Source organism: Aethalodelphis obliquidens, unplaced genomic scaffold (genome assembly GCF_003676395.1).
Source record: "Aethalodelphis obliquidens isolate GAN/ISIS:26980383/991018 unplaced genomic scaffold, ASM367639v1 scaffold12, whole genome shotgun sequence".
In the NCBI taxonomy this organism is placed as follows: Eukaryota; Metazoa; Chordata; class Mammalia; order Artiodactyla; family Delphinidae; genus Aethalodelphis; species Aethalodelphis obliquidens.
The window spans coordinates 28,884,929-28,902,910 of record NW_020837956.1 but is presented as its reverse complement, the minus strand read 5'-3'; the positions used below and the strand labels follow the sequence as shown (position 1 = coordinate 28,902,910).

The 17,982-nt window shown below is 37.6% G+C and overlaps 2 protein-coding genes across 4 annotated transcripts in view; both read right to left on the bottom strand.

Annotated features, from left to right (window-relative positions):
- Positions 1-307: 307 nt before the first annotated feature.
- Positions 308-8,056, bottom strand: TTC32 (tetratricopeptide repeat domain 32). Its single transcript, XM_027113770.1, has 3 exons — positions 7,669-8,056; positions 3,110-3,276; positions 308-2,363 (listed from the first exon to the last, which is right to left on the bottom strand). Exons 1-3 carry the CDS (start codon positions 7,818-7,820, stop codon positions 2,236-2,238), a joined length of 447 nt encoding a protein of 148 aa, XP_026969571.1. The 5' UTR covers positions 7,821-8,056; the 3' UTR covers positions 308-2,235.
- A 3,250-nt stretch (positions 8,057-11,306) lies between these two features.
- The window catches only part of WDR35 (WD repeat domain 35), a 62,358-nt gene continuing 55,682 nt past the window's right edge, over positions 11,307-17,982 (bottom strand). For all 3 annotated transcript variants that reach the window (XM_027113767.1, XM_027113768.1, XM_027113769.1), the window contains 2 exons: positions 15,051-15,291; positions 11,307-14,751 (listed from right to left, as the gene is read on the bottom strand). In XM_027113767.1, the coding sequence (XP_026969568.1) occupies positions 14,601-14,751; positions 15,051-15,291 (392 nt within the window). In that variant the 3' untranslated portion in view covers positions 11,307-14,600. The remainder of the gene's footprint in view (positions 14,752-15,050; positions 15,292-17,982) is intronic.

Below are 17,982 nucleotides of genomic sequence, written 5' to 3'. Positions count from 1 at the left end.
AGCAATACTGTAACAAATTCAATAAAGACTTTAAAAATGGTCCACATCAAAAAAATCTTAAAAAATGTTTTTTAAAAAGGCAGATAGCAAAGGTATTAGTCAATCAGAAATTTAGAATCTGAATGTGTAATGTCGGAAGTTTTGAAGAAAATACATGAGGAAAATATATTATTCTTTAGTTATTTCCGGTAACTTGAGAAAAGTAAGTAAGTGTCTGGGTTCCAAAACAGCAACTTCTGATTCTGAACTTGAGTGACTTTTTTCTGATAAAGGATGAAGAAACGTTGAATAATAAAACCCTACAAAACCAAATTAAATTTTTAATAAGCTTTTTTTCATATTACATCTGATCCCAGTCAAGAGTAAAGAAAAGAGAACATGAGTCAAGAGAAAATAAAGTTATCGAAGCATTTTTTAAGTATTTGATTTTCAGGATAGACTGGCTTTAAACCTTCCCAAGGTCTACGGACTTTGCTTTTTATTTTATTTTTTTAATAAGTTGTAAAATAAGTTTTTAAAAGAAGTTATCTTAAGAGGAATTTTTCTACATTTTAAGGCAACTTTATAAATTCTTTCAAAGACATTTCCAACATAAGATAAGTCATATTGGAAAATGTGAATCATTCCAGAAATAGAGATTTTAGTTTCCTTTCAAACTTCATTTCCTTTTAATATTCATTCACCTGCAGCCCAAATTCTTCATGTATTTTGCCAGATATTATTTATGAACTACAAACGAGGCAATTACGTCCTCTGCTTTATGAGATCACTTAAACTCAAACAAAACAAAACAGAACAAAACACCCTTTTAAAGGTGATGATGGTGATTGCATCTGAGAAGGTCACAGTAGTTACGCTGAGCCCTCCTCTGGAGACACTGGGCAAACATACTCTTTTCTCCTGATTAGGGCAATTTCCACCCCAGAACAGTTTTTTTCCACAGCAATAATAAACTAGTTTGGGAGATCCCCAGATACAGGCTCTGAATCTTTGAAAGCCAAACCTCAACAATAAAAACCCACACACAAAAATGTAGGTGAGACATGGTGTCTCTGGCTCGTTTTCCCTTCAAATCCTTCCCGGCTCTCGAAAGCTTCATCATAGCCTAATCGAGCATTGCAGCACCCAAATAAAATAGATTTTTTAAAAGCCTTCTATTTACTAAGTGCTTTTTGTCAGTTTCTCACCTCTCTAATCACCCCCATTCCACTCACAATTTATTATATAGAGTGTGAACAGTTCTTGGCTTATCGTGAGTATTCAGTAAATGCTGATGATGGGATTATTAGTGTCATTATCCAGAGACAAAAAAACGATGCTCGATATTTAAATCTTAACTACCTTATCAACGATTGCTAGAGAAAATCAAGTGTAAGTTGAATTTTTTCAAATTGCTCTCATGCAAGACATGTGTTTATTTTTAAGCCCAAACGTTATGTCTCTCTAGCCTAGCTATATAAAATAGCTTTGCTCTCAAAGCAAATACCATGGGGAGAAAATGGGCAGGGGACTATTGTAGATTAAAAGAACACAAAGAGGCTTAACAACAAAATGCAGTGTAACTTGATTGACTCCAGATCCAGAAATAAAAATCTACACAAGACATTTTGGAAACAATTGGGGAATTCGAATATGGGCTGGGTATGGATGATATTATAGAATTATTAGTTTTATTAGGTATTATAACGGTATTGTGGCTATAAAGAAGGCTGTCTCTCTTCTTAGAAAATGCAGGCTGAAATATTTAGGAGTAAAGTATTGTGATATCTGCGCAACTTATTTTCAAGTGGCTCAGTAAAAAGTTATATATTTAAGTATATGTTAACACAATGTTAACAACTGGTGAACCTCAGTGAAAAGTTTACAAGTGTTTATTGTACTATACTTCCCATTTTCTGTAGAGGTAAGATTTTTTTAATAAAAAGTTGGGAATAAAAAATAGCAAAATAAATAGTTTTACTGAAGAAAACACCACACATTTCTTTAAATATTTTACTGTAATAATATACAATTATACATTCTTTTTACTTATTTACACTTCATAAAAGCATACCCACTCAACATAGTTACTCAATCTGAAATTAACTACCTTAAGTACATCATTTAACTTTCAGTGCTGATGCATGAATCTCTTTAGCTTAAATATAAATCAAAATAGCTTAACACCAGCTTTAAATTAAAGACAATGAGATGCCAGGTGGATCATGAGTTAGTATTTCAACTAAGTTAAAATTTTCAATAATTTCTTTTTTGCTTTTCTTTTTTGTCTAGAATAGTCTGTTTTAAGCTCAAAACAGCATCTTGAAATCCAGGATTTAAGTCTAATACTTTCTTGAAATCTTCCAAAGCATCATCAAAGTATCCTGTACCAGAACCCAAAAAAAATGGAAAAGAAAAAACACTGAGTATTTCTATATATTATTCATAGCAAAGTTTGGATACATATACTTTTGCTTTTATATTTACAAGCTTTCAACCACTCCTACTAAAGGAATATTTTCCTCTTGATAATGATGTAGGGATGTTTGAATCACAGTAACTTTGTGTACCCTTACAGATTAATACACTTAAAATTAGTTATGGGTTTACGTACTGGGATTTAACAGGTACATAGCCTAAATCATCACAAAATTTCAACAAAATCATATCACCTATTTTATATAATTACAGTAAAATTAAGAAACAGGAAATTAATATTCTTTTTAACACTTTAATGAGAAACGATCCTAACAGTCCCTTTAGTCCAAGAATCTAAAACCCCTTCACTTTATATTGTCTTGTATGCCTTCAAAGATTTTAACTCAGAAAAGCTTCCCAGGGGATCAGAAGCATTACCCTCATTTCGCAGCTGGGGATGCAGAGGCACGAAGTAATGGGATCACTCTCACTCCGGTGCCCAGGTCCAATTCCCACCCCAGTGCCCCGCTGTGGTCTGTAACACCTACTGAAAGCCTAAAATAAATTCAGGTGGCTTCCTTTGCTCCAGGCTCTAAACCTAAATTTCACATCACTTTCACACTGGATGATTGCTACATTAGCTTTACAACATTTGAGAGCTCTGAATTCACAGAATACAGTCAAAGACAAAAGGGGGGAAAAAGATCCTTACCCAGCCTATATAATATCAACCCTCTGTTGTAATACGGAACTTCAAAATTGGGTTGGACTTCTATGGCAGATGTGTAGTCATCCATGGCTTCATAAAAATCCACCCTGAAGTACTTGATTTGCCCCCTGTTGTTATATGCAGTAGCCAAATCCTCAGGGCTGCATTTGCTTTAAACAAAAAGTTCACATTAAAAACACAGTGTTGCCAAATTCCTCTTGCTTCCCCTTTCATTCTCTTTCCGGTGTTGTCAAACTCATAGCCTATAACATGCAGTATCTACACTGAAAAACCAAGCGGAAGAAACAAAGTGCAAGGAAATAAAGCAGTGGAGTCAATTTTTGTTTAATCCTGGTTTCTACATTTGCAAGGTTATATAGCACTGCAATGTCAATCTGAAAAGCACATTCATTTTACTGTGTGTTCAAAGCCCCTGTTCATTGTCAACTTGTTTTGTTGAATATAATATGAAAATGTTTATTTTCTAAAGCACATGCCAGTGAGGCAAAGAAGACAGCTCAGAATTGAATGAAGCAAGGAGGGAAAGCCAGCCCAAAGTTCAAGTGTGCTACGGACATGTCATAAAGTGAATCAGTTTTATCCTCAAATTTTTAAATGATCTCAAAACACTGAGATTTTAACTCATTTTCCACCAGTAAAGAAACAGAGGTTAACTCTAAGTGAAAAATCAACACGCTGATCCCTAGGGAGTGCTCTCTGGGGACAGAATCGCCCTCCCTCCAGCCTCAGCAGGTATCCTTCCCAAGGCCAGACTGGCTTCCTGCTAGTGGGACATCATGGCTCTGGTCCACACTGGGGGTCCTGTGTGCAGAAACGGCACTGCATCTGAGGGCTCCAGAGGTGGTCCAAGGAGCTCTGAGTGAGCAGCCTCCTGTGAGTGGTTAGACATCCAGGCAGCTCTGACCAGCCACCAGCTCAACAGGACACACACACGCACACACACACACACACACACGCCAGCCTCTGCTGGACAAATCTTGTACACAGAGAATATCAGTGGGCTCTGCTCCATGTCAGAGATGATTCTGTTTTCCTTTCTTTTTTTCAAAGAGGATTCTCAAATTTGAACCAAACAGGGAAGATGCAGGCTGAACTCAGCTGTCATTCTTTGTTATACTCCACAGTTCAAAGTCTAGTTCTCAGAAAATATTTGTGACCGCAGTCGGTGTCATTAAAAGTTACTTCTCTTAACATGTTGATCCTTGAGATCTCAGACAGGGACTGTAATTACTGCTGTTAGGAGCGGTACTCACAGCCTAGGGGTCTCCTTCAAGTTTAAGTTTCCTAACAATGGAAAGGAATCACTGAAACTTCAGAAAATATCTGTTTCTGTGAGCTAGGACTGAGAGAGACTGGGTACATGGACACTTCTAGATGCCACCAGCACCACCGTTAAATCCTAGTGAACAAGAAGGGACGCTCCGCTTATCTCTCTCTGTTACGATATAGCTGGACTGCTGCCCAGTAAAGAGTATTAAGAAAAATGTAAGGCTTTAGTCATTAACTTTCTAAGCTTCAAAACTTTGTTATAAGTGTCTTATTATCAGAGGATCATCAAATGTTTGATTTAGAATCAGATCTCATTACAACAAATTCTAAAAGCCTACTCTCCCTATGGAAATCGTTTCATATTTTAAAGACATGGGCTAACAGTTAAAGCCAAATTTTTTTAATACTGAGAATTTTGTAATGATAGTGTTTACTTGGATGGAATATAACCAAGTCACCTAATCCAAAAGTAGATTTTTTTTTTCTTTGCACTTGCTAACTTTAGCAAAGAAAAAAAAATTTGGAAATTACGTTTATGGCTAAGGCTGCACTTTTGGATATTAAAAGAAAACGTTATAAACCATTCAGAGTGGCAGGCATACAAAGACTGTGAATACTGTTTCAAAATGATTCACTGACCCATTGTTTTAAAAATAAACGAACCCTAAAAGATATATTTAAGGAAGAAAGTTGAAATGACAGAATTCAGTTTAACCATGAGTTCCTAGAAGAATTTCAGAACTATAAGGAAATTAGAAGGCTCATGCAGGCATGCTGAGCAACCTTCTGCTAAACCTCCACAGATTTCCTTTCCTATGCTGGTAAGGGGCAGAAATTACATTTGCCACACAACAAATTTGTGCTCTCAGGCTGAGATGAAAAAAGGAGGAGGAGTAACAAGACTAGAGGCATCGATGCCTGTTGCTGATGAATCCTTTTTGAAACCTACTAGATAAGTCTAAAAAATATAACAAACTAGTGAATATAACAAACAAGAAGCAGACTCACAGATATAGAGAACAAACTAGTGGTTACCAGTGGGGAAGGGGGAAGGGACAATACAGGGGTGGGGGATTAAGAGGTACAAAATATTAGGTATAAAATAAGCTACAAGGGGGCTTCCCTGGTGGCGCAGTGGTTGAGAGTCTGCCTGCCGATGATGCAGGGGACATGGGTTCGTGCCCCCGTTTGGTAGGGTCCCACATGCCGCAGAGCAGCTGGGCCTGTGAGCCATGGCGGCTGAGCCTGGGCGTCCGGAGCCTGTGCTACGCAACGGGAGAGGCCACAACAGTGAGAGGCCCGCGTACCGAGAAAAAAAAAAAAAAAAAAAACTACAAGGATATATTATTGTACCACACAGGGTATATAACCAATATTTTATAATAGCTATAAATGGAGTATAACCTTTAAAAATTGTGAATCACTATATTGTATACCTGTAACATATAATATTGTACAGCAACTATACTTCAATAAAAAATTAAAAAATAAAAAAAAATTAACCTACTAGATAAGTCTATGCTTATAGAGCTTGAAACAAGAATAGAAAACTACATTTTCTATGATTACTAACTTTGGGGGGGGGTGGGTACCATCTTATTGCTTGTCCCAAAACTTCTATTAACTATTAGTCTGGTGTATGACTGAAATAAGAAAGCCACTAAATGTTTCTGATTTAATTCCATGTGAGTTTAACAAACAGGAGAAGAATCATAAGCCTCATACAGATAAGACTAGCTGGCATCCTGTCAAGAAAAATCAAATCCTTGAGGGGAGAGGAGGGTGATAGCGCAGACAACTCAGAACTGTCAAAAAACCTGCTCATTCAGCTGCCCTTTCTTTTTTCATCCTGGACCACTCAACACAATCAACAAGAACAACAAAGGCAAAACCTGCAGCGCTTGCACCTGGACAAACATCTCCTTGAGCAACAAAATACAAAGAAACTATACGGGACTAAAAAGTTGGTGCAAATTATGGACAAGATACAAGACCAAAACCAAAAACAAACGCCAACTGCCATTTCTGAAGAGCCGGGAGCAAAAACAAGGTGTCGGGAGCAAAAGCAAGGTATCGCGCATGCCCCCTGCACTCAACGCCCCCAAAGGGGTGGGCAGACCGCCTAAGCCACCCCTCCGGCCAGCCGGACCCCGGACACACCCCCTCCCCTCACCCCTTATAAGGAACCAGCTCGCCCCTCCTCGGGGAGCAAGGGAATCTGTTACTTGTGTTTGCTCCCTCCCGCTGCAGCAGGGGCCCCAAGAAAGCCTTGCCGGAATTTCTTGTCTAGTCTCATCAGTTTCTATTGATTGGGGAAGGCCAAGAACCCTAGTCGGTATCAAGGTTGCTAACATCACACAAAAAAAGACATTACATGTTCTCTGACAGAAGGACACAACACCACTTACAATAGTGTTCTCACCATAATTCTGTATCTGAATTGGATCAAACCTCAAGATTTAACTACCAACTCACAAGAAATGTAGGAGACAGAGGACCATATTAAATGACATCAGGGGGTTGAATTCAGCAAATCCAAAATACGGGAAACTCTCAGGACACATGACCCGGTTTCCTCACCAAATAAACTGCAAGGCAAAAAAATGAAGGGGAGCCTTAAAGGCTAAAAGACTTGACGTGCAACCCGACTTTAACCAACTGCTAAAAACCAACCAAACAAGCAAACAAAACAAAACAACCTTTATTGATCAACCAGGAAAATTCCAAAACTTGACATTAGCAATTATGTGCTAATGATATTGTGGTTACACCTTTTTAAATCCTTAATATCTAGAAATGCACTCTGAAACATCAATGGATGAATAATATGATGCCCTGGAGGAACTGATAATGCTTAAGCCCTGTGATGGTTACCTGGAGGTTCATCACACCATTTCCATATATTTAAATTTTTCACAGTGAAAAACAAAACACCTGCTGTGATGTCGTGGAGTTGCGGTACTGTGTGCTAGCGTGGCCCCCACGGCACCTCGCCCTCACCAGGTCTCGCTCTAAGACTCTGGATCAGAGTAACATAGAATGGGGACACTCGAGGTGAAAGGCAGCCGGCGCCCCGGTGTCCGGACACCTTCATGGGTGTCCCAGAGGAACGCGCCGAGGGCTGCGCTCTAGGATGCTCCCTCACTGCCTTTCTGGAAAGACAAACGTCTGCCCGCTGCGCCGGTGAGCTCGGGTAGCCGAAAACCAGACTAGACGGACCCTGCCGCCCACCTTGCCGAGGTCCCGCTGTGCCCACTTCTCGCGATACTTACCTCCCGGACGCCTCTCTCTCGGAGGCCGCACAGGCGTACTGGCGAACGTAAGCGGAGTACAGCGCTTCGGCCTCCGCGTACTCGCCCTTCTGGAAATGAGCTTGGGCAAGCGCTAGGGTCGCGAGCTTTTCTTGCCCTTGCTGCCCTTCCATAGCGGTCGGAGGCCTAGCTTTCCCTGTAGAACTGGGGTTGATTTCTGAGCGATTAGAGGCGGCACGACAAAGCTACTTCCGCACCCCGGAATTTAACTTGACGGCAAAAACCTGGGCTCTAGAAAAGGGGGAATTTTGTGCCTTCCGCGGACCCGTCGTCTCGCGGGATTAATGACGCTGCTGGTGGCGAGCGCAGGTGCTTCAGGAAAGCTTGGGCAGACAGACCCCTGTGAAGTGCAGTTCTCTTGTTACTGCTGGTCTCGCCTACCTGTCTCCAGAAAAGCAGTAGATCGATAGTCCCAAACTGGTTTCCAAGTCCGTGGTTACATGTTGCAAGGAGTTTGCCCTTTGTTACAGTGAATGGTGGGGGCAGGGGGGCGGTGCCGGAAGCGGAAAAGATGTAGGTTTGTTTTATGAATGGCTAAAGGACTCACGGATTTGTTGTAGCACTTTTCCGGTTCCTGCGTCCACCTGCTAGAGGTTGTTCTAAGTAGGCTGTGGTTACACTGAGACATTTTACGTCGAAATCCCATGAGCTTAGTTGTCACATGGACCTGAGTCCAGTTTCAAACACTACCATTTATTAACTCCAAGGCTCTAGACTGCAAACTTCTCAACCTTTTTGAACTTCTAGAATAGTGTAAGGATTAATTGAATAGTATTTTGTGTTAATAGTCTGGGGTCGAGGATGTCAGTTTGCATTGCCAGGCCCTTTATGCCAAAGGGAAACCCATGTAGTAATGTATTAAACACAATATGTTTAATCCAAGTAAAAATTACGTAAAATGAACAGTCCTGAGAGAACAATTCCATTTAACATAGCATTAAAAAGAATAAAATACTTAGGAATTAACCAAGGAGATGAAAGACTTGGTTAGATGAAAACTACAAAACATTGATGAAAGAAAGCCATAAATAGACAAACCATGTTCGTACTAAAGCAATCTACAGATTCAATGGAATCCCTATCAAAATCCCAATGATGTTTTTACAGAAATATAAAACTCCATCCTAGAAATCATAAGAAATTTCAAGGGATTCCAAATAGCCAAAACTATCTTGAAAAATAACAAAGCTGGAGGACTTACACATCCTGATTTCAAAACTTACTAAAGCACAGTAATCAAAAGAGTGTGGTATTGGCATAAAGACAGTCTTTTCCATAAATGGTGGTGGGAAAACTGGATATCCACATGCAAAAGAAGGAAGTGGGACCTAAATAGCATATTAGAAAATTCACTCAAAATGGACTAAAGACCTAAACGTAAGAGCTAAAGATTAAAAATTCTTAGAAGAAAACATAAAGCAAAAGCTTCATGACATTGGATTTGGCAATGATTTCTTGGCTATGACACCAAAAAGACAGGCAACAAAAGAAAAAATAAACTGGACTTTATGAAAAGTAAAACCTTTTGTGCATTAAAAGACTATCAACAAAGTAAATAACCCAGAGAGTAAGAGAAAATATCTGCAAATCATGTATCTGATACGGGTGTGAAATGCAAAGATGGAGGTTCTGTGGAGCAGGTTTGGGCTGGTGTGTCCATCTACTCACAGGACGAAGGGATCTGACATGGCGTCTCCATCACACTTGGGAAGTGCTGGTCTACAGGACACTGGAGGGCCCTGCCCCGTGACTGAGCTGCTGGGCCCAGGCTCAGTTGCTGTCCCTCTCCGACTCTCTTGCCCAGCTTCCACACAGTCCACCTGCACTCGGTGCTTTGCCTGCAGGGTGGCATCATCAAGACTTCCCTCAGCCAGCTCAGCCAGCAATACAACTATAAGATGATCTGCTGAAAGCGTCATGCTTGCCTTTAACCCCACACCGTCATCTGCCTCAAGAAGTGTGGCCACCACAACAGCCTGTGCCCTGAGAAGAAAGTCAAATAAGACTCCTCCACGAGGTCCTCCTTCCTCTGCAGGGCAGCCCCCTGCCTGAGCCCCATGGCTAGGGGCCTCAGTAAGGTTTCCCTGTCACTGACTGGGATAGTAAAAATAAATAATAAATAAATAAAATTTAAAAATACGTGTATACACACACATACACTATACATATATATTTCCAGAATATATACAGAACTTCTAAAACTCAACTTTTCCAGAGTGGGTGTACTACTCTGCATTTCCCCCAGCAATGTATGAGGGTTTCAATTACTCCATATCTTCACCAACATTTGTCAGTTTCAATTCTAGCTATTATAGTGGGTATGTAGAGGTTTCCCATTTTTCTCTAAATTCCTCTATATTTTACTAACTAGAAATTTAAACTGTGCCAAATAAGAAATGAGTAAATAAAATAGAAACTCTAATGTCTACTTTTTCTTTTAATTTTTGAGAAATCTCTTAAAAACAAAGAGCTCTTATTATGAAGAAAACTTACAGAACAGCAATTTCTTCAGTTTCACCTCTTTTTTTTTTTTTTCTGGCCACACAGCGGGGCTTGCGGGATTTTAGTTCCCCTACCAGGGATCGAACCTGCACCCTTGACAGTGAAAGCGTGGAGTCCTAACCACTGGACCACAAGGGAATTCCCATTTCACCTCATTTTTTTCTTCTCCTAAATTCAACTGAAATATAAATTAATGCCTTTTATTTTTAAAAAGGTTATTAAGACTATTTTTACTTTCTCATCTATACTCTTTATGTACTTTTGAAATTTTCTCACATGAACATATGTTAGTTTTATACTCAAAAACCAGTAAGTGGGACTTCCCTGGTGGCACAGTGGTCAAGAATCCACCTGCCAATGCAGGGGACATGGGTTCCAGCCCTGGTCCACGAAGATCCCACATGCTGCGGAGCAACTAAGCCCGTGCGCCACAACTACTGAGCTGTGCTGTAGAGCCTGTGAGCCACAACTACTGAAGCCCGCACGCCTAGAGCCCGTGCTCCACAACAAGAGAAGCCCCCGCAATGAGAAGCCCGTGCACCGCAACGACGAGTAGCCCCCACTCGCTGCAACTAGAGAAAGCCCGCGTGCAGCAACGAAGGCCCAATGCAGCCAATAAATAAATAAATAAATTTATTATTTTTTTAAAAACAGTGTTAATTTCTTTTAAAAAACGAACTGAGAAAATGATAAGAGTAGGCAGTAGGGGGCAACGTAATATTGCGATTTTCATTTTAGAAACTCCGTAGCAATATTTTGGAGCTATAACATCATCAAATTAGGTATTCTTGATTTTCCATTAAAAATCTGAAAACAATGTTTCCCCATTTCTAAATGTGAACTCTGTATGATCTCTAAGGAGTAATTCACTGCAACCTCCAGTCATCAGACATTTGCCTAGTATCTTTAATAAATTGTTGTTGTTTTCCTGTAGGTAGCAAAAGTGATATTGTACAACTACTGTATCTCCTGTCCCTATCTCCCCTTATCCACTCTGGAGCCCAATACCCTTCGACCCAACCCCCATCAAAATATTTACATCAAAACAAGACAAATACCATGTTAGCATGAGTTATAGATAAAGAAAACAGGATAAATACAATTTTTACCTCAACATTTATTATTTTTATGTTTGTTCACTAATGCCACATAAAACCTAAGATCTCAGCTCTTAGAATACAAAAAGATAATTTCAAAGTGTATGTTAGCAAAAACATGTATGTAATATATATATAATACATATATAAAATAAAATTAGCATTTGTGCATGACAGCAGGTCAACAATGCTATGCTGCTTGTTAGCACACTGTTTATTTGTATGGCTTTATCAATCAGTTCGATCATCTCAATAGTTCGGCCTACCATGCTACTTTGAAACTTAACATAATTCAGGCCAAATTTTACGATAAAGAAAAGCATTACTTAAAGGGAGTCAGCTCATGTTTATTACAAGAAGAGAACAACCTTTATTATAATGTCTTCAATATACTGCCTCATTCTATCTATCCGAATTCTCTCCAAGTATTTGTTGTATATAGACAATTTTGCTTCTCACTGCCCCTTTAATCAGGGGAGAATTTGTTGGTGTCGTTATCCTGAAATTTCCTTCATGTTGAATAAAACCAATTTTCAAGGAGGACAAAGGTCTGTCCCCAAGACATTACGGCAGATCCCTAAAACATTCACAGATATAAATCCCAAATAGTCATAAGCTTTTACAGTAGTTGGAAAGATATGTCTGTGTGTGTACATATATATATATATATATATATATATATATATATATACACACACACACATATATATATGTGTATATGCATGTGGATATATGTATGTGTATAAGTATATACACATACATACATACATATACATATGTGATAATCTAGGTCTACAAGGTATGAGAGGTTGTTTTTAGAGATTTTGGTTTCTTGATTAAACTGAACAAGAAGTAGTGACAACAACTCGGGATCTATCTGAAATAATTAGTTGGAGGAAAAATTCTAGCGCTCAGGTAGCAAGGAATTAGTGGCAAATGAGAAGGCTCCAGAAGAGAGTTCCCATAAGATATGTTAGGAAAAGTCTGAGGAGTCAACAGCTGATTTTGGAATTGAAGCAAATGGGAGTGTAATCAATAAGTAACAGTAAGGGCTAGAGAATGACAATCTAACTTTGAGTTCTCAGCTGATTTCTGGGATGAGAAAGAGAAAGAAGAGATATTCAGGCATTAGACCATGGACCAAGAATCACAACTCTGAACATGCAGTCCTGCAGGAATTCCTAAACCTACATCCCTGAAAACCTCTCTCTCATTGATGAAGCAGAGAATAGTTTCATTCCTGAAAAGAGAAAGTCTTGTGGGAAGATGTAATTAAGTTCAACAGGAGATATATTCCCTAGGGCTGAGATCTTAGTTAGGATGTTGGTTTCTGATTTGGGGGAATACTGCATTCTGTTACAGACAAAAACAAATGAGATAGATGAAATTCACTGTCTTAAACTTAGATAAGTTAGAAACTTATGAGACATGTTAGACAAAGTAAATAGAGCATATATGTGTGACTATACCTAATATTGACAAGGCACTAAAAATACAAAAGGCAACCAAGGCACTAAACATTCACGGCACACTAGGTATGCATAAGACCTAGCAAGTGCTCAATATGCGGGAGGTCTTAATTCAATTACCCACTGATGACTCTTATTCTGGTCTGTCCTCTGCCCAGGAAATACAACTGAATCCACAACTGCTCAGCAGGCTCACTGGCACCTACAGCTATGACCAGGTAAAACTGCCTTTTCTATTGAGCAAATGTGCCTCACTGGCCTCGGGCACACTCCATTCGATCGGGTCCCCCGGCTCAAATCTCAGCTCTGGTCCTCTTCCTAGCCACACTATCAGGGGGAAGGCGATGAGGCAGAGTAAGAGTCAGGGCATAAGAACAGATTACAACTCAGGAATCAGGAACTGTGCTCTCTCTACCTGACTGGCATCCTATACTAATAGTGTTAATCTATCCCATCACTTTCTCCTTGCTCTTCACTGTATATTTCAAGTTGATTCAATAAACCATGTGATTTGAGCTTGTAACCCTTTCTGTTCCATGACCTCTGGAATGGCTTGCTTGGTAGTGTATTTGGAGGCTACCGTTATATCAAGGCAACTTCCCACAAGGCACGTGAACACAGTCAGAGACTTCGAAGATTTCTGGTCTTCTCATTTTATTTAGTGACAGGAGCCTGCTATCTATTATGAGCTCATTTAAGCTCTAAACTTCTTCTCATAGCTCACTATTCTCCATCTGCATCAGGCTTAACTTGGCTCTAAAGGACCAGAAACATATCACATTGAGAGAGTTAACTAACCTAAGTACTGAAGCTGCAATAACAACCTTGCATATTTCTCTTTGTTTCCTCTGCTAAATATAAACCAAACTTCAGCAAATAATCTTGACGGAATAGTGCTTAAGTCTGGCCTGAAACCATAAAATGAGAGGAAGTAAGATCGTGAGAAATGGAGAATATTATTAGCTATATAAAATAGGTAAGAAATTACCCATTACTGATTACAATTTTTTTTTTAATTAATGACAGTAAGTCAAAACAGATGCATATTGAGAATCACTCCCCACAACCCAAGAGCTGTTTAAAGAAAGGATCCAGCTTGGTGACAATGTTTCAAGTAAAACTACAGCTACAAACTAGATGTTTTTGTATAAATGTATATCATTATAAATACAGCTAAGTGTTTGGCACAATAATATGAAGAGTAAAGTACCAAATGTCATCTCTTAGATGAAACTAAAAGGGTAGATTAAAAAGGACAAGCTATGTAAAAATTAAGCTATTAGAAACAATTCAAATTGTAAAAATCTATGTCTTAAAATGCCTTCTCTTCACTTCTGAAAATAAAATAGAGAAGACTTTCAATGCTTATTTAATTAAACACAGCTAGAGACAGTGCTCATTTTGGTATTAAAACTGTTTAACCTCCGTCTAATACAGGTTATGTCAGTTCCCTAAATTCAACTTTGCCCCATTCCCATGTTTCCCCCATCCCTCCCTGCTAGTAACCGTGACACTGTGAGAAAAATTTTCTTATTTGGAATATTTCCATAGTATCATATAACCAATCACAAGATAGATAAATAGATAGATAGATAAATAAGACAGACAGGCAGATAATATGGTCCATTGCCATACATTTATATGACAATCAGCATCATTATTTCATGGTTGTATTTTTACACAAAATTTTATATATGTATATATTATGTATTTTATATATATATAGAATTTTTTATAAAAATACAACTGAAATAATGATGCTTATTTACATAAATTCAACATTGTTATATAAACACTCCTATTATATATGCAGTTTGTCATTTCTTCATCCCACTGCACTATGGCATAAGGGACAGAAGTTATAGTTACTTATTTCCTGAGCCAGGACACAGTGCTTGCACACACTGCACGTCCAGAATTGATATTCAGTGACCGGCTTTCCTGTGGCAACACATGTCGGCAGCTTCCCTTCCCCTCTGTAAAATAAGAGGGGACAATTATACTTTGAAACTTCTAATTCCTCAAAACTTCATTACACTACAAAAACTGAAGAATGAAAAGCATTTCAAGAGAAGTTTCAAATAAAAAACTTTCCTTACAATGAGAAAATCAAGTATTAATATACTTATAAGACTAAATTAAATAGGGTATAATGTTAAGGTAGATTACTTCAAAATTTAGTGCTTTAATTATTATATTACACTATTTAGATATAAAAATCCAAGCTTCTAGTAAGGTGTTATAGAATGACATCTACTAGTTACATTTAGCCTACCCTTCAAGAAAGCTGTCCAATTCAGATTTTCTGTTATCTTTTGGAGTATGCTTGGTGAAGATTTCTAGAGCAAGATTTTCATATTGCTGTTTCTGTTCCGAACTGAGGGTCTCTAAAGACTCAAGTTTAATAAAAGCTTTTGAACAAGTGCCAAAAGCCCTACTGGCACATGCACAGAGTGCTAACAGAGAGTAGATCTCAACGGCAGGGATGATGTCTTCATAGTCTCTCAGGTGAAGAGCTAGGAAAGAGAAGACAATTTGGATTTTCTAAAGCAATCATGATATCTTGAACGTGCATGGGAAAAAATCTACGTTAAGCTGTTTCAGTTTAACCTACATGAACTTTAGCAAGCTTAAAGAAAACAATGGTAGGCGCCCAGAGAACAAGTAGGAGGAAGGAGGCTCCATGATCTCCACATTCTGTAACTCCAGCTAACAGCTCAGGGCCTATAAAAATAACCATCATCGAATGATGCACATGGCTGTGCCACTTAGAAATATATACACAGACCAAAAATAATTGGTGTCAAAACACCCATCTTTTGTTGCATATAAATATGTTAGAATTTCTGTGGATTCTCAAGATATCATGTTTCTTTTTGTTAAAAAAGCAAAGCATGAAATCATATGTTTTCTCTTTGTGTTTCTTTGAACAGATTATTGCTTTTGTTTGTCTTACTGAAACAATAGAACTTTGAGAAAAAAAGAAGTGAAAATGAGACTGTAAGTTGTCAGTTCAGACAATTTATTTTGCCAGCTACCATACCTTATTTTCAATTTTTCTATGCTGGAGATATAATCTCTTTCTTAAAAATGCACTGCACAATTAATATCAGATTGGTAACCAAATTGTATCTTTTTATTCTCTAGACCTTGCAATCTTAAAAATATCTTGTTATAGTATGATATTGGAAATTTCACAAAACAATTTAAAACAACATAATCATGTATTTTACAACTAGATTCCTATAAACTGGTGCTGGGGTCAAGTGTTTACAACAAAGTTCAGTGGAAGAAATTTACAAAAAGGAAATTCATTGAGTTACAATAAAACATACCCTCTAATTTTACAGGTTCACAGGCAATAATTTACAGAGTACACATTGTTTCAGATCATTTTATCACTGAACGACAACCATATTAAAGCATATGGATATCTTCACCCAGTAGGTAAAGAATCTCAAGTTAAAAGTCCAACTGATCTTGTAATATAGTAAGTCTAGATACTGTGCATAAATTATAAAAAATACAACTATTTTAAACAGTGCATAACTTATATCACATATTAATCAGTTAAAATTCAATGAAGGTAAGTTATAAACATACAAAAATAAAAATGATTCCTATGTATAGCTGATAATCAATTAGAAAAAAAAGGTACATTCCCCAGTGCTAACAATGACAAAAACAGGAATCAGCTACAAAAGAAATGTACAGAACATACAATAAAAGTACAGAACTTTAGAGAGAAACACAGATATACAAAACGTTTTTAAAAATTGATGTTTCTGGATGAGAAAACTCAATATTATAAATATATCAATGATCCCAATATTAATACATTAAATTAATGCAATTCTAATTCAAAATCCACTAGGACTTCACTGAAACTCTTCCCACCTTCAAAAAGATTCTAAAGTTAATCTGAATGAACAAATGCAAGCAAATACCCAAAATGTTTTTCATAAAAGAAGAGGAATGAAGGATAACAGAAATTCCAGATATTAAAATGTAAAAGTAAGGTAAATAAGAGGAAGTACAGACACAGAGGTCCATGTCTAGAAAATAACAGCCTAGGAAGAGATTAACAAAATGTGTGAATTTAGTTTCATAAAGGTAGAATTTCAAATCCGTGAGGGATGAATAAGTTTTTAATAAATGGTTTTGGAATAACTAAGAAGTTAAAATAAAATACAATATTTAATAACCTTGAAGTGAAGGACTTCCTGAGCATGACCCCTATCAAGACTGATTGATAGGACTATGTAAAAAGCCACTGTCAATATCATCATCATGACTACCACTTCTCGAGGGCTCACAATATCCAGGCACTATAATATGTAAATTTTCTTTTCATAAATTTCTCACTTAATCCTCAAAACAACCCTATGAAGAAGATCCTATTATCCCTACTTTTCACAAAAAGAAACTGAAGCTTAGAGAGGTTAAGTAATTGTAACTTACAAATGCCAGGGAAAATCAACAGATATGACAGAGGGTTGCTATATATAATTTCTAAAGAGCTCTTACAAAAATAATGAATAAAGAAAAAGAAAAGTCATCACTATAGAATTCCAGAAACATTCAAATAAAAGAATTTCTCTAAGAAGGTTTCTTTTAAAGATGATGCCATTGTACTATAGATTGATGATGTATTGGGGTAAGATGTGTGCTGGTGATGGCTATTTCACAGTGGCCCAACCAATGTGACCCAGGGTGGGTGGTGACAGTGCCGGCAATGCTGTCATGGTCCATCTGAAAGCGCTGTAACGATTTAGTCATTCATATGCTTTGGTTTATAACATAATTCTCATAACTATGCTCTTTTGGAGTTAACCTATCTAAACTTGAAGATATTGTTTATCCAGAAATGAAGATCCTGATACTACATGTAAATAACCTTCTACAAATTATAGTACATAAATACGATGGCACATTATATAGGTATTAAAAATGACAACATAGATCTACATTTATCAACGTAGAAAGATAACTGCAATATACTGTTGAGGGTAAAAATCAAACTCAGGAGCAACATACATTGTGTGATATTATTTTAAATAAAACTGTATACAATTTTATAGGCTTGGAAAAAATGTCTAAAAGGAGGTTCACCCAAATGTTAGCAATGATTATCTCTGAATTATAAGATTATTTTACCTTTTTTGTATTTTTTTCTGTTTTGGTTGAAATTGTTATGTAAGTATCAA

Coding starts and splice junctions, on each gene's coding strand:
- TTC32 (XM_027113770.1), bottom strand. CDS start 7,820: ATGGAAGGGCAGCAAGGGCAAGAAAAGCTCGCGACCCTAGCGCTTGCC. Junction 3,277..7,668: donor GAGAGAGAGGCGTCCGGGAG/GTAAGTATCGCG, acceptor TTTTGTTTAAAG/CAAATGCAGCCCTGAGGATT. Junction 2,364..3,109: donor GTTGATATTATATAGGCTGG/GTAAGGATCTTT, acceptor GTTCTGGTACAG/GATACTTTGATGATGCTTTG.